Below are 16802 nucleotides of genomic sequence, written 5' to 3' on the forward strand. Positions count from 1 at the left end.
GGCCATGCATGCCGCGACTCTGGGGCCCACTGCTGCCCCGAGATCCTTTACAACTTAGCCTGGAACCGCAAGGGACCAGTTACCATGTGTGCCACAAGGAGGCGTGCACAAGATCTTGGCAGTGGAGAGGCTATGTACCGGCTGTGGAGGCTTTTACACACTCGGCTTCTCTTTTCGCCCCTGAAGAACAAAGGGCTATCTGGTGGCAGTAACTGAAAGCAGAAAGTGGCAAGCAGAAGCATGCATGCTGCTAATACAAGCACTACTACTCTATCACTGTTGCACTGACGCATCACACGCCCTGTGTCCTATACAGACAGAAACACAATCACACACTGATCTCCATCTGACTCACTGCTGAAATGAGACACACACACACACACACACACACACACACACACACACACACACACACACACACAGGAACTAATGATAAATGATCTTACCCATGTGTGTGTGTGTTTCTTTCATAGAATGACGGATGAAGAAACAGAACAGCAGAAGTTCTCATTTTCACAAATCTGAACTGCTCAAACAACAGAAGAGATTAAAACTACAAAACTGGATCTGTTTTTACAAGTTAAAGTGTTAATGCTCACAATTAATTAAAGGAATTGTTTGTAAGAAATAAATTTCAATGAATCATAAAATGGCCCTGATATTTCACTAGACATTAAGAAATCATATTAATTTCAAATACCTATATCACTGACAACAGTAGTCTGGCCATGATATTGTCATTTAAAAGTTGTTGTTGCAGCCCTCAACGGATGTTGATGTTTTGGCCTGAAGCTCCACCCTCCACCTATCTACCAATCACAAAGTCAGTAGTGATTTGGCATCCGGGGGGAGGGGGATACACCGCTCTGCAGTCATTTGAAAGTGATCGCAGTACCAGTTTTGGCCACAATCTTACATACACTTCCTTTAAATATATTAAATTCTGCAATTTTAAAAACTGTATTAACACGTTTCATTTTACATTATTGCTCTTTCCACACACCAATACTAACAGAGTAAAAGTAAATACAGAATCAGTTTGTGTGTGTGAGACGAGTAAAGAGCTGCTCAAATTAGTGCAAAAATAATAACCAAAATTATTTAGGACTAAATGGTGTTACCTAGATAGGTAATAGGTACTCATATTTACAATATGGCTATCAATTGAATAATGCGTTTGGAGATTTTTTTTTCAATTGTAATAATTAGAATTATTATTTGTTATAACACTTGTTAAAAGCAGTAACTCTCGCCTTCTTGATCAGTTTTTCTGTGTTTCCTGCAGATCCAGAAAATCCCAAATCCAGCAACAGTCAACAGAGGTCCAGCAGAGATCAGCACTATCAGAGAGACTGAGACTGGAGGAGACGGACACAGTTCTGTAATGATAAAGAAAGAAGTGACTGCATTAGTCTGATCTACAACAGAAGACAGAGATCAGTGCCTAATAGTCTTAACGATTATAAGAATCCTCTAAGAAAGCTCCTAATTTAGATAAAAGACTTCTAACTGTGCGTTAACACCGCCGGTGGCGAGAGCGGTGCGTCTTAGACGATTTGGGCGTCGAGGAGAGTTGAAATCAGCTCAACTTTATGGTAATGAGCTATGACGTGGTTCGGCGGTAACCAATCAGAATGTAGAAGTGCTCCACTTGAGAGAAATCCAGAGAACGCAGACCTGTAAACTTTGGTTCCGACCACATTAGTTCCAAAGCAAAATGTAAGAGAAGTTGATCATTGCTGTGCGGGTTTCAATATCATTTGTGACGAGATCATTCATAGGGATGTGTAATTTGTTAAGAAGTCATGCAACACTATTTTATAGGTGCTAGAATGCTCGTTTTTCAGCGGGTATGCAATTCATTCTTACTTTCACATTTAAACAATTTCATGAGGTTAATTTATACCCTACTTGTGGTCAGTCTATCCATCAACATGCTTGTTTGATTTGCGGCCTCTTTAAATACAGTTTAAAAAAAGAAAAAACATTCGATCTACGTTAGAGTGGCAGCGCATCCACGAAGCTTTCCACGTTGGCAGGGCGGCAAGAGCAAAATTTGACGGCAGTGCCGCCGCTCCCACCACGTTTTGACGGCCATAAATATTCCTCAGGACCTCAGCTGTAGTGGGTGAAACAAAGAAAGACCAAAAAGATCCATCCAACTCCCTTTACAATTATGTTTGGAAACCTTAAGACTGATGTAAAAGCTACACACATCCATCTCATACTTATTTAGAGAAATAAGTATTCTAAATGAAAGCTATTTCTAATGCAACATCGTTCACAAATTTAGCTGTTATTGAAAAAATTAATGAACGCATGACAGTTCAATCTTTTCAATCACGTTTGGTGTCTATTTATTTAGAATATTGGCACAGCCCACAGGTGATGGTGGTTTGAAAAGTGAGAAATGCTTTGATAAACTTTAAAGACACTTTAAAGACTTCTAACTGTGTACAGTATGCAAATGAGTTCCACAGAGGAAAAAAGGGTGGGCCTCTGATGCCAGCAGCCTATTGCAACACTGGAATGGAGAAGCACCAAATTGCAATCTCCTCCTATTCGGAAAAGGATAAAGGTACCCTTTTTCAACAGAAACTCCTTGTTTGGATTCTCTCCCTTATGCCTGATTCAGACTACACGATATTAGCCCGAATTTGGTACGGTCTGTTTGACGTAAGGTGTCGTAGGGATTCGTAAACGATAATGGACGTCAGAACGCAAGAATCGATCGTTTCATCTCGTATAATGTGTCATAGTATACGACAACCGAATCCACGTCTGCGATAGTTCACGACGTCATGACAGAAAGACTAGCATGTTTAATTTTTTTTTGCGGTCCTTCACGACGGGGTTTGTCACGTGTGACGCTGACCAACCGGAGCACAGACAGTTTTCATACACAGCTTTCAAACACGCCGAAATGCATGAGAGATGACGGAGCGGCTAACTTTAGGTGGAATTATAAATTGGAGGAAAGGTTCGTGGAGTTGTGGCAACAGTATTCCTGCCTGTACGATGTGTCATCGAGGGACTACCACGACCAAATAAGAAAAATGCTGGCGAACGATAGCGGAAGCCCTTCAGGAACCCGGTGAGTAACATTACTGGAATGTAAGCTTAATAGATGTTTTACAAATACGTTGTGGTGGCAAGCTTTTACTACTGGCTAATAACTAAATATTTAATATTTAACAATATTTTACCTCAAGTTCTCTTTGGAGGGTTGACAGCCCATAATGTCCTCTTCCAGCAAGCCAGGAACATGTTCTTTGTTGGGTTTTCTTATTATTTTTGCGCTTTTCTAAACATAAAACAGCCAAAACACGCTGCTTCAGAAATCTTTTGTTTACGCTCTTGTTGTCACGCACATCGTGACAACAAGCGATGATTGGTCGAGTAGCAACGTGTAGTTTGACATGTTTCTAGTCCAGGACACGACAAGATTTTAGGAGTAAAAATCGCATAATCTGACACAGTAACTATCGTAACAGACAAAAATATCTTGTAGTCTGAACCAGGCATTAGAGAGATAAACAGTTCACCAAGTTCTGAGTCTGTCCGGTGAGGATGAGACTGTGACAGAGCAATCAAGTTCTGAGCCAGTGGTTAAATCGGAGAGACAACACAAGATCTGAGGATCTGGGTCTACAGCTTGTGAGGCAGCAACAGATACGACAATGGTCTGAGCCTCCAGCCAGTGAGGAAAGAGACATTAACCAACACTACATTCAGAGTTTTAGTCCAGCGAGACGACTACAGTACGTCTCTAGTCTCCTTGCCAGAGAGACCAGAGCGGATTAACAAACTTCTGAGTGTATGGCCCAAAGAGGCAGAAGACACACAGAGACATTTGAAGTGAAGGTTTGCTCTCCTAAACTTTACCTTGTTGCAATGTTTCTTCACCTGCATGTTCCAGATTAAGGACCTTCTGAACCTACTTCAGGGCCTCATCTGCATGTTCCAGATTAAGGACCTTCTGAACCTACTTTAGGGCCTCATCTGCATGTTCCAGATTAAGGACCTTCTGAACCTACTTCAGGGCCTCATCTGCATGTTCCAGATTAAGGACCTTCTGAACCTACTTCAGGGCCTCATCTGCATGTTCCAGATTAAGGACCTTCTGAACCTACTTTAGGGCCTCATCTGCATGTTCCAGATTAAGGACCTTCTGAACCTACTTCAGGGCCTCTTCTGCATGTTGCAGATTAAGGACCTTCTGAACCTACTTCAGGGCCTCATCTGCATGTTCCAGATTAAGGACCTTCTGAACCTACTTCAGGGCCTCATCTGCATGTTCCAGATCAAGGACCTTCTAAACCTACTTCAGGACCTCATCTGCATGTCCCAGATTAAGGACGTTCTGAACCTACTTCAGGGCCTCATCTGCATGTTCCAGATTAAGGACCTTCTGAACCTACTTCAGGGCCTCATCTGCATGTCCCAGATTAAGGACGTTCTGAACCTACTTCAGGGCCTCATCTGCATGTTCCAGATTAAGGACCTTCTGAACCTACTTCAGGGCCTCATCTGCATGTCCCAGATTAAGGACCTTCTGAACCTACTTCAGGGCCTCATCTGCATGTTCCAGATTTTAGGACCCTTTGGTGCCCCAGGAGATCAGCATCCCACAGATCTTCGTGTTCAAGGCTGTTGAAACGGATTCCAGCTCCTTTCCCCACTGCATTGTCTCCCAGCAAAACCAGCGGAAGAATCATCACCATCGGACTGAAAATCACAAAATCCAAAATCACAACGTCAGGGGTGATGTGAGTACTTGGGTAGACAAAAGTAAAAATCACTACATAATTGGCATCACTGGGTGGGCAAAAGTAAAAATCACTACATAATTGGCATCACTGGGTGGGCCAAAGTAAAAATCACTACATAATTGGCATCACTGGGTGGGCCAAAGTAAAAATCACTACATACCCCTGAACCTTCCCAATAAATATTTTTATTATTATTAGGCACTTTATTTTCACTTTTAGAACATTTTCTTAGTTTTTATTAAAAGTAAATGCCTTTCCGGTGTGACGTGTGATGGGAAAAGGGAGCTGCAAAAGGCGGATTCAAACCCAGGCTGATCACAAGCCTTATGCTCTACTGACTACACCATTCAAAAACGTGTATATATTTTGGTATATTTTTTACCACGAGGAAACACTGTTCAAGGGGAAACCAATAGGCTAGTATGCATTTTTCATATTAACATTAGTCAACGTGTTATTTAGGGGCGACCCCAAATAGTCGAAAATTCGATGCATCGATATGCGGAGCCTGATTCGACCACCAACCTCACGGTCGAATCTTCGCGGGTGTTATGAAACGAGGATCATACCATTCTGGCAATATGGGGGTGCTCAATATTTTAAAGACGTGTCGCGGCGCTGAGCTGAGCATCCGGTGTGCGACCCCTGAGCTTCGCACCGCGCCTTTAAAATTCGAACACGTTCAATGAGTGTACACACACCGGCGGCAGCATTCAGCGCCTGTCCAAGACCACTCAGGAAGTTGTTTAAAATCCTGCCGCACAACAGAGTGCTTTTTTAAGGTTTTATATTAAATGTATATTATATTTCCCTCAAATCGTCAATGTACATAATGATTTAACCCTGTGCTACAAGATACACTCATCGTGCAGCTCTTCTGTCAGTCAATTCAAAATTGAGCTTGCATGTATATAATGTGGGCGTAAGGTGGTGGTGTGAGATCCTGAGGCGCGGGGCTGAGCTTTGCGTCATTCGGCCCCTTTAGGCACAATCGGCTGAAGAACGTGCATATAAACGCACTCAAGGTGTTCTTTTCCTCTCTAGATGGGTATTTTTTTTAGGTTTATTTATCAAAATGTTCTTTTATATATTTGTGTGATGTTCTATATTTTGATCGCGGCTTTAACATGTTATGAGAAAACGGTTTATGAATGTTTATCCACCACATTACCTTTTAGGATATTCAAACCTAAATAAGAAAGCCATTGTCAGTTCGTCTGTCAGTTGGAAGGCAGTTTTGGTCGCTTTATTAAAAGTTGTTGCTTTGTGCAGTGTGTAAAGGAAAATAAAAACAGTTTTACCCTTCTGCTGACAAGTGTGGTGCCCCTCCCAACCCATTCACACACACATAGATGATTCGACTATCAGTCGACTATAGAGAGATTCGACAATTCTGATTGGAATGTCTAAATCCTTAGTCGAGGACAGCCCTAGTGTTATTAGGTCAAAACTTTCTTTTTTTAACAGACTGTAAGCCAGTAAAATACTGATCTGTTTTTTTTTTCAATTCCTCAAAGGAACTTAAATTCACAGTAAAGAAAGCCACCTACCCCAACTACAATAGGCCTAATTTAACACTAAATAATAATGATATTACAGCACTAATAACAGCAAAGTAGTCTGTAGTCTTGGTCTGCTACAAACTAGCTTCAGATCAGCATTATTTTGCATTAATATGACCATATTCTCTGGCTTAGAACGCATGGCGTTGTTGTTTTCATGGCAATGCATCGTGCTTCTCACATGACAGTGACACACAGCAGCCACAAAAGCACTGTATGACAGCTCAAAGCTCAGCTGTATCGGTTTATTTCTTTTTTTTTTTTTATTCAAAATGTCATGAGCTATCTGATATTTAGATTTTCAAATATGTGTAAGTCAATGTGTGTTGTCATGATCATAATCATCAAGATTATGTTAGTTGATCTATAATGCGCGATGGGCGCCGTCATGTTAGTTTGCACCTCAACATTTTGCGATTTAAATCCGTGACAAGCGCTGTGTGTGTGTGTGTGTGTGTCTCTTGCTCAGCGCCGAAATGAGGAACCGAAATCTGCGTTCTGATTCGGTCCGTTACACACCGGTTGCATGGGGGTTTCGGTACTCAACCCTACTAATTACATAGTTCACCATGAAAATGAACACATCCCGTCGAGGGGCAACACATGTGCCACAGGTGTGGTGTGACATTTTCAACAACATTGCTTGCTCTTTTGTGAATAATATAGCAAAGAAGGAATACACAGGAGGTGTTTTTGGCAGAAAGTGCAGGGAAACAGCGTGACAGTTCGCAGGCGATTGAGCGCCCTGATTAGACATGTCGCTGTCTCGAACACTGGATCAGGCCAGTTGCTGGCTAGCTTGCCGTTCCACTGCAGGCTCTTCTATCGTCTGCGAGAAGGTGAAGTCTTTGAGTAGGAAAGCCAGCGAAATTCTGTAGATCGTTGCTCAAGGAGAATAAATCTGAATGCATGGCAATCCGAGTGTCTTTTATACACTGTAAAAAATGATTTGGAAAAAAAGTTACCTGGTTGCCTTAAAATTTTGAGTTCATTGAAATTGAAATGTTCAGTTAATACAATGAACATTTTTTGAAATTCGACAACCTTTATTAAAAGATTATTAAAATATTTTTTAAGCATATTGGGTAATTGTGTGTGTTTTATTTCTGATGACGCAGTGAAACATGCCAAATAGATTTATCAAATTTTTTATGTGGTTCAGATACAAAAATGTTTTGAGTTTCTATTTATTAAACAAATTTCCTTCATTGTATCAACTCAAATTTTTAATTTCAATAAACTCAAAATTTTAAGGCAACCCAGGTTACTTACTTTTTTAAGTTAAACCAACAAAAAACAACCACAATTTTTTACAGTGTAGGCAGACTCTGTGCTCAATTTGGCAGGGCCCGCACCAATTTATTCGCGTAGCTACGCCACTCTGCCAATGGTTAATGCAGATCCCACTGACCAGGCAATATTATGTAAGTAAGCCTCCGCACAGCGTTCTTTTATAAAAGGCTTCAGTATTTTGGAGAAAAGGAGTTTTCCCACTGCATCTAGCGACGCAATACGACTGACTGTTCGAAAGGGAACTGAATTATATACTCACCATTGACAGAAACACCCAATCTCTTCCCTCTGGTGATGCTGAAGCTGCTGTTGATGATCATCATCTGTAGTTTATATTCTCCAGAGTCTTCAGTTCTGATGTCTGTGATGGTCAGAGATCCAGTCTGATGATCCAGCTTCAGTCTGTCTCTGAATCTCTCAGCACCTTCATTACACTGAACATCTGTACAGGTTTTATTTGGATCTCCAGTGATTTCAGCAATGCGATTGTAATAAAAATACCATGTTATGACATCAATTAGTGTTCTTATTACACCAGAATCTAAAGTAACAGATTCTCCCTCCTGTTTATTCACTTCATCTCGTCCAGAAGCAGAAACACCTGAAACACAAACCAACAGATGTGGAGGATCTTTTGGGGAAAAGAAACTACAAAACAAATTAGCAGCACATGAATGTGATTTCACAATCCCTTCTTAACTTCTGATCTGAAAATAACCATTTATGCCTGGTTTGTGCTTATGAACACATTTTACATATTCAAACAGATAATAATCAGCAGATCAGAGATGGTGTGATTAGACTCTCTCGACTCCATCTGAGCTCAACTGCAGCTTCTTAAAAAAAACACTTAAAAACTAATAGCTTGCAAATGTAAATTATTTAGTTTTAAATCAAAATTAACTGTTTGATTTTGTAATCCGAGATAATTCTATAAACTTCACTTGCATACTAAGTTTATAAAGATATTATCTGTATGTAAAATAATACACAGATAAATAAAAATAACTCTTAATATCAATATAAAAAAATATATATAATTATATATATATATATATATATATATATATATATATATATATATATATATATATATATATATATATATATATATATATATATATATACATATATATATATATATATATATATACATATATACACACACACACACACACACATACATTTTAATTTATATATAAACTAAAAGAATATATTAATGACTCACCAATGACGGCTATATTGAAGATCTTTTCACTGTCACTGCTGCTTCTCATGATCTTTAGTTTATATTGTCCAGAGTCTTCAGTTCTGATGTTCATGATGGTCAGAGATCCAGTCTGATGATCCAGCTTCAGTCTGTCTCTGAATCTCTCAGTGCCTTTATTACACTGAACATCTGTGCAGATAAAACTGAAGTCTCCACTGATTTGAGCGACGCGAACACTGTTGAAATACCATTTAATATCTTCTTGTTGGTTTGTTTGAACACCAGTGTGTAAAGTGACTGAATCTCCCTCCATCACTGACACTTCATCTGGACCAACACCGAAAACACCTGAAGAAACCAATAACATAAGCCACACAAAAATATTCAAAAGTGAAATCTGTCCCCTTTCCCTATGTATTTGTTTACTTGTTAAAAATTATAAATCGTTTTTATCGTTGATCCAGAAGAGAAATGATAACAGGTGAAATCTTACCGTGGTTGAGAAAAATCAACATCATTGAGAACAAATAAATGAAAAGCTTCATTTTCACCACTTTACACTAAGAAAAATCATCTAAATTTTGATCCATAAAAAAGTTCTGTTCACAGTCGGTTAACTTAAGTCTGAAGTGAAAGTAAAATCGCGTGAGTCTAGATATATGAGATGTGAGCAGGTCTTCAACTGACAGCAGCAGCCGACTGAACACGCTGTCCTTAAAGGAACAGTTCACCTCTAAAATGATTTTAATAACAAATAAAAGACATTTAATACAGTAGCTTCAAGTTTGTATACTGAAGTCTATGTAGTTTTAATTTTAGCCTACATTAAATCAGCACTAGGTAACTTTTCAACCTTCATAATATATTTTCAAGACTCTTGTGATGATACATTGACTTACAATAGGTTGAATGACACGTCTGCCATAGCCTGACGGGTCTGTATCGTTTTAATCGTATATTTAAACTTCGGGTTTCGGGTAGTAACCCAAGAACAAAAAAAACTACAAATTTCGACTGCTTTACGGCATATACGTCACTTCCACCAACACACACACTTCCTTAAATTCGGACGTGCGAGCCCAACTTTGTTCGTCGGATAATATAGTCATGTCCGAAGCAGCACAGACAAATAAGGAAGAAAAGGTTTTGTTGGAGGAAACCAATAAGAGGAAACGAGAAAGTGATGGGATTAAAGCCAGGATGAGGATCAACATGTGACCAGCGTTTGCCCGTCGGCGTGAGCTGAAGGAGGCGTGCCCGACCGATGCTGTCCTGCTTGTTATGGTGATTACCTACCACTCAAACATTGAACTGAAGTATCATAGATTCTGTAAAACGGTAACCAATAGACTACTATAATGACACTGGCTTGTAAACGTGAGCATTGTGATTATTATTATTTTGAACAATACTGTATATATATATATATATATATATATATATATATATATATATATATATATATATATATATATATATATATATATATATATACAGTCTTGTTCAAAATAATAGCAGTACAATGTGACTAACCAGAATAATCAAGGTTTTTAGTATATTTTTTATTGCTACGTGGCAAACAAGTTACCAGTAGGTTCAGTAGATTTTAGAAAACAAATGAGACCCAGCATTCATGATATGCACGCTCTTAAGGCTGTGCAATTGGGCAATTAGTTGAAAGGGGTGTGTTCAAAAAAATAGCAGTGTCTACCTTTGACTGTACAAACTCAAAACTATTTTGTACAAACATTTTTTCTTCTTTCTGGGATTTAGCAATCCTGTGAATCACTAAACTAATATTTAGTTGTATGACCACAGTTTTTTAAAACTGCTTGACATCTGTGTGGCATGGAGTCAACCAACTTGTGGCACCTCTCAGCTGTTATTCCACTCCATGATTCTTTAACAACATTCCACAATTCATTCACATTTCTTGGTTTTGCTTCAGAAACAGCATTTTTGATATCACCCCACAAGTTCTCAATTGGATTAAGGTCTGGAGATTGGGCTGGCCACTCCATAACATTAATTTTGTTGGTTTGGAACCAAGACTTTGCCCGTTTACTAGTGTGTTTTGGGTCATTGTCTTGTTGAAACAACCATTTCAAGGGCATGTCCTCTTCATTATAGGGCAACATGACCTCTTCAAGTATTTTAACATATGCAAACTGATCCATGATCCCTGGTATGCGATAAATAGGCCCAACACCATAGTAGGAGAAACATGCCCATATCATGATGCTTGCACCTCCATGCTTCACTGTCTTCACTGTGTACTGTGGCTTGAATTCAGAGTTTGGGGGTCGTCTCACAAACTGCCTGTGGCCCTTGGACCCAAAAAGAACAATTTTACTCTCATCAGTCCACAAAATGTTCCTCCATTTCTCTTTAGGCCAGTTGATGTGTTCTTTGGCAAATTGTAACCTCTTCTGCACATGCCTTTTTTTTAACAGAGGGACTTTGCGGGGGATTCTTGAAAATAGATTAGCTTCACACAGACGTCTTCTAACTGTCACAGTACTTACAGGTAACTCCAGACTGTCTTTGATCATCCTGGAGGTGATTATTGGCTGAGCCTTTGCCATTCTGGTTATTCTTCTATCCATTTTGATGGTTGTCTTCCGTTTTCTTCCACGTCTCTCTGGTTTTGCTCTCTATTTTAAGGCATTGGTGATCATTTTAGCTGAACAGCCTATCATTTTTTGCACCTCTTTATAGGTTTTCCCCTCTCTAATCAACTTTTTAATCAAGGTACGCTGTTCTTCTGAACAATGTCTTGAACGACCCATTTTCCTCAGCTTTCAAATGCATGTTCAACAAGTGTTGGCTTCATCCTTAAATAGGGGCCACCTGATTCACACCTGTTTCTTCACAAAATTGATGACCTCAGTGATTGAATGCCACACTGCTATTTTTTTGAACACACCCCTTTCAACTAATTGCCCAATTGCACAGCCTTAAGAGCGTGCGTATCATGAATGCTGGGTCTTGTTTGTTTTCTGAGAATCTACTGAACCTACTGGTAACTTGTTTGCCACGTAGCAATAAAAAATATACGAAAAACCTTGATTATTCTGGTTAGTCACATTGTACTGCTATTATTTTGAACAAGACTGTATATATATATATAAAAGGGGTGTCCCCGACTAAGGATATACACATTCAAATCTCTCTATGGTCGACCGATAGTCAAATCATCTGTGTGTGTAAACCAAGCGGCAACCTCCCGCGATCTCTCTTGAAGCCAATACGGAAGTAATGTAAACTGCAATTCCTCAACTGGCCACTAGAGGCAGGCTCCAGAATGGAGCAGAATCTCATTGAGCCCCATGTTAAAATTCTCAACTTTACAGCAGAAAAAAACATGTTTACAGCCTGGTACAAATTGTGGTTTTGGCTTATAAGGCTAATTTTGATCTTCATGACAACTGTGAGGGGGGTGCATTTTTTTATAACTCATTCGTTTACATTATATAAAGCCTTAAAGTTCTGCATAATTAAAGGTCCTTTCACACCGGACGCGTAACGAAAAAGCGTAACGAATAAGCGAATATTTCGCATGCGAATATTTCGCGTCAAAACCATTCACATCAGCCGCGACACGAATTTGCGACGTTTCAGAGCTCCAACATTCTAAAACATTCGCAGCGACAGCTGTGAAAACACGGGCACTTCATCATTCAGTGATGACGAGCTTTTCATTTTATTTAAAGGACCAAGAGGAAGGTTTTGGGTGCAGCCAGTCTTAAAGGGATCCCCTGGTGTTGAGACTTGTATGGCTTAATATAACATAAATGATGTCTCTTACTGAATTATGTAGTAGATAACCCATGAAAGATCTACATTATTTAAAAAATCGATTTTATATTTGGACCATGGGCGGCGCCATTTTGTTTGCGTTCTAGGTTGATGACGTAGAATGGTGGCACTCCTCAATCAGCTGGCGCTACCCGTAGCTATTTTTACCACAACGCAACTCGAAAATTGTTTCAGAGTTAAACAAAACCAATGAATTGCTTTGTAATTGTACTTAAAACACACTCAAACATACATGTTCACACAAACTCACCTACACAAGTCACAAACAGATCGGCGGCAGGGCACACCTGACAGACTGCGCTGTCTCAATCGAGATGTTGGGCTGCTCAGTCTCCACGACAGGGGCTGAATCCGAAATCGACCCCCTATACCCTGAAATAGGGCATTATTTGAAGGGACGGCCATTTGTAGTGTTGTCCGACATCATAGGGACATGTTCGAGTGCAGTCATTCAGTCTCACGTTCACCGCAATAACGAGTGTACAGCCGATTTACAAACAGCTGTCCGACTTCACGCACTCGATCGTCTTCATTAACTCCTTCAAGTTGTATTAGTGAACAAAAGTAGCGAAAGTAATTTGTGTCTTAAAAGTGAAAGTTTAAAGATTGAGGTTAATTCACTGAGCTTGTGCTCAAACTTTAATGCACAAACAATCCCATGCATCATCACCAAAATATCCTGCGCCTCTCTTCCTCCTCACGTTAACTTATCCCATCATCCTACCTAGATATTTCCCTCTGCTGGATACATTAGGCATTACAGTTAATCTACTGCATATCAACAGTCTCAACACAGGGAATAGTGATTGAGGGTTATGTATGCGCGCACGCAGTGCGTGTGTGTTCGCGCCGATCTGTTGGGGTGTGTGTGTGTGTGTGTGTTCGCGCCGATCTGTTGGGGTGTGTGTGAGTCTGTGTGAGCGAGAGAGTTTGTGTGCACATGTATGTTTGGGTGCGTGAAGTCGGACAGCTGTTTGTAAATCGGCTGTACACTCGTTATTGCGGTGAACGTGAGACTGAATGACTGCACTTGAACATGTCCCTATGATGTCGGACAACACTACAAATGGCCGTCCCTTCAAATAATGCCCTATTTCAGGGTATAGGGGGTCGATTTCGGATTCAGCCCCTGTCGTGGAGACTGAGCAGCCCAACATCTCGATTGAGACAACGCAGTCTGTCAGGTGTGCCCGGCCGCCGATCTGTTTGTGACTTGTGTAGGTGAGTTTGTGTGCACATGTATGTTTGAGTGTGTTTTAAGTACAATTACAAAGCAATTCATTGGTTTTGTTTAACTCTGAAACAATTTTCGAGTTGCGTTGTGGTAAAAATAGCTACGGGTAGCGCCAGCTGATTGAGGAGTGCCACCATTCTACGTCATCAACCTAGAACGCAAACAAAATGGCGCCGCCCATGGTCCAAATATAAAATCGATTTTTTAAATAATGTAGATCTTTCATGGGTTTTCTACTACATAATTCAGTAAAAGACATCATTTATGTTATATTAAGCCATACAAGTCTCAACACCAGGGGATCCCTTTAAAGAACAGAGTCTGAAGGGGAGGATGCTAATCTTGAACAAGAGGTAAAACTTTATCATGGCCGGTTCTGCACTTACTTTCTAAAGTCTGTGGGGCAATTTGAGGATCTCCTCCAGAGACGGCGCATCAGATGAGGCAAACCGCGCACTTCTGGGAATCAATCGTTTCGAGCAGATGAGTCCAGTCGAGTCACATGTAAACATTTCAGTGCCACAGACGTAGCCTACTGATGGCAACACGTTCACTTTCCATAATCGCGGACACAATGTTTAGAAAAAAATCAACTATTTATAAAAGGTTATAACTTATAAGTTATTATACTAACTTATAAGTTAAGTTATTGCTGTCTGTATCATGCAGTGGGCAAACACAGCTGCAGCTGTACAACTTACAGTTGTAATCTCATGAGAAATGCCATGCCTGGCAAAGGTTAAAGTTGATTGAATAGCTCGTGACATCAACTGGACATTTCGGCACCTTTGTTTCCTTTTATGTGTTTGGTTGAAGCCGTTTTTGTCGCCGCTAGAGTAAAAAAAAAAAATCGCCATCGAAACGAAAAAAATAAATCTTGTTTTTTCACCTCAGCACATTCGCATTCGGTGTGGAAGTGCTCAATACACAAACAGCTGATCGAAAAAAAAAAACATTGCGCGAATTATTCGCACGTCAAAATCGCGTCTGGTGTGAAAGGGCCTTAAGGGTGTGGTTACAGGTGGATAGCCATTCAGCTCCGCGCACATCCCACCTTTTTGCCCATTTTCTGTTATCCGGGAGTGACACGCGATGACTCACTCACAAGATGGCAAAGCCCAGCTGGCCCCTACTTTAAGCTTCAGAACAGCTTATCGGAATCCTATGGGTGACGTCACGGACACTACGTCCATATTTTTTTGCAGTGTATGGTGTAAACCATAGACCGGAAAAAATAAACGGTATAAACGGGTTGGGAAGGGCAGGACACTAGTCAGCAGGAGGCTAAGACTATTTTTATTTTACTTTACACACGGCACACAGCCACCACTTTTAATAAAGTGATCAAAACTAGGCTACACTACACATTCGTAAATTAACCGTTCTCTCATAACATTTAAACACAGCGATCGAAACACAGAACATCACACAAATATATAAAAGAACATTTTGATAAATAAACCTAAAAAAATAGCTGCCTAGAGAGGAAAAGAACACTTTGAGTGCGTTTATGCACGTTCTTAAGCCGATTGTGCCTAAAGAGGGTCGCACACCGGACTGAAGCTCAGCGCCGTGTCTCAGGTAGGCTCTCTCACACCAGGCAGACGTGAACATTATATCTGCGCGAGCTCAATTTTGAATCAACTTCTGACAGAAGAGCTGCACGATGAGTGTATCTTGTAGCACAGGGTGAAATCAGTACATTCACGATTTGAGGGAATTATACATTTAATCGCAGTGGACAGGCGTCGAATGCCTCCATCGGTGTATGTGTTCAAATTTTAAAGGCGCGGTAAAGACACACGGATCACTTGATTAATGGAGCCAAAGCCTTTTTGGATCTACCCAAAGTCACGGATGACTGACCAAATGAGTGACAGTACACCAGCTCCTGAAGTATCCACCACTGAGCCCAACAAGACCTCAAATTGTCAAGGAACAGGCATCACCTGTGGGTTGACAGAAAATGGAAACCAAGTAGGCCGCCGATACCCAGTTAAGATACGACACCCACCTCAGCGTTTCTTGGATTATAATTAGTTAGGAGCTACCTTATTTCTTCAGGGCAAAATAATCCCCTAATGTTCAGCTAGGGCCGTTTGAGGTGGTCTACCCTCACTCGCAGGGAATAGTTGTGTTTATAAACGGAAATCAACAAAAAGACTGAATGTTCTGAGTAAAACATTTTTCATGATGGGTAAGAGTGCAGTTTGACCTGTAACTTTGATTTGACTGTTTCTGAAACAGTATTTTACTGTAAAGCTGCTCTTTGAGGGAATCAGCTGTGAGATTAATAAACAGCAGAACAGGAAGAAGCCCTCAAACTGCAAACTAAACACACATGCACTGGGTATAGTCAAGATATTTATCTATTTAAAAGATCAAACCACATTTATCAGATCGCAGCAGGTTTCAGTTTGACTGAGCTGAGCTGCTGGTGTCTCACAGTGATAAGACTGACACTGTTTATCTTTTTCCCATACAATAATTTATCATTTAATTATTGAAGTGAATTAAAAAGACATTTTAAAATCAGCTTTATAATAGGCTCTAAGCATGACATTTATGAAGATCATATAATATTCCACTCGGATTTGCGTATTTAACACAGTAAGGAAACTACATTTGAAAAACGGTGAGTGTTAAACGATAAAATGAAGAATGTTTTGCAGTTTTAATCCTTAAATGATGGAAAATGATCAGCAAAAAATGATTTCATGTCACTAATTTTATCTTGACTTAAGTAAAACAAAGCCAAAGGTATTGTATTTAATATTTTATTATTATTGTTTTGATTTTATTAGTTGTAATGTTGCTTGTTTACAGTTTAAGTTGGACATTTCATTTTCACTTCAATGCCCAATAAGTGTAGCCTGACAAGCCAGACCCACATCAAGATGTTTGACACTCGT

General features: G+C 39.9%; 2 protein-coding genes across 4 annotated transcripts in view; both read right to left on the reverse strand.

Moving 5' to 3' along the window:
- Window positions 1–16802, reverse strand: part of LOC137040038 (uncharacterized) — a 146809-nt gene that overhangs the window by 50252 nt on the left and 79755 nt on the right. The gene's annotated exons all lie outside the window — the stretch shown is intronic.
- On the reverse strand, window positions 452–9456 carry LOC137040041 (protein sidekick homolog). Of its 3 annotated transcripts, none has more exons than XM_067415464.1 (5): window positions 9331–9456; window positions 8856–9185; window positions 7887–8228; window positions 1254–1379; window positions 452–526 (listed from the first exon to the last, which is right to left on the reverse strand). In XM_067415464.1, exons 1-5 carry the CDS (start codon window positions 9380–9382, stop codon window positions 468–470), a joined length of 909 nt encoding a protein of 302 aa, XP_067271565.1. In that variant the 5' UTR covers window positions 9383–9456; the 3' UTR covers window positions 452–467. The 3 variants fall into 3 exon arrangements, 2 of the variants coding, with proteins under 2 accessions (XP_067271565.1, XP_067271566.1); XR_010897812.1 differs by lacking the exon at window positions 452–526 and adding an exon at window positions 4566–4728 and having other exon boundaries at window positions 1263–1379; XM_067415465.1 differs by lacking the exons at window positions 452–526; window positions 1254–1379 and adding an exon at window positions 4450–4728.

Source organism: Pseudorasbora parva, chromosome 14, assembly GCF_024679245.1.
Source record: "Pseudorasbora parva isolate DD20220531a chromosome 14, ASM2467924v1, whole genome shotgun sequence".
NCBI lineage: Eukaryota > Metazoa > Chordata > Actinopteri > Cypriniformes > Gobionidae > Pseudorasbora > Pseudorasbora parva.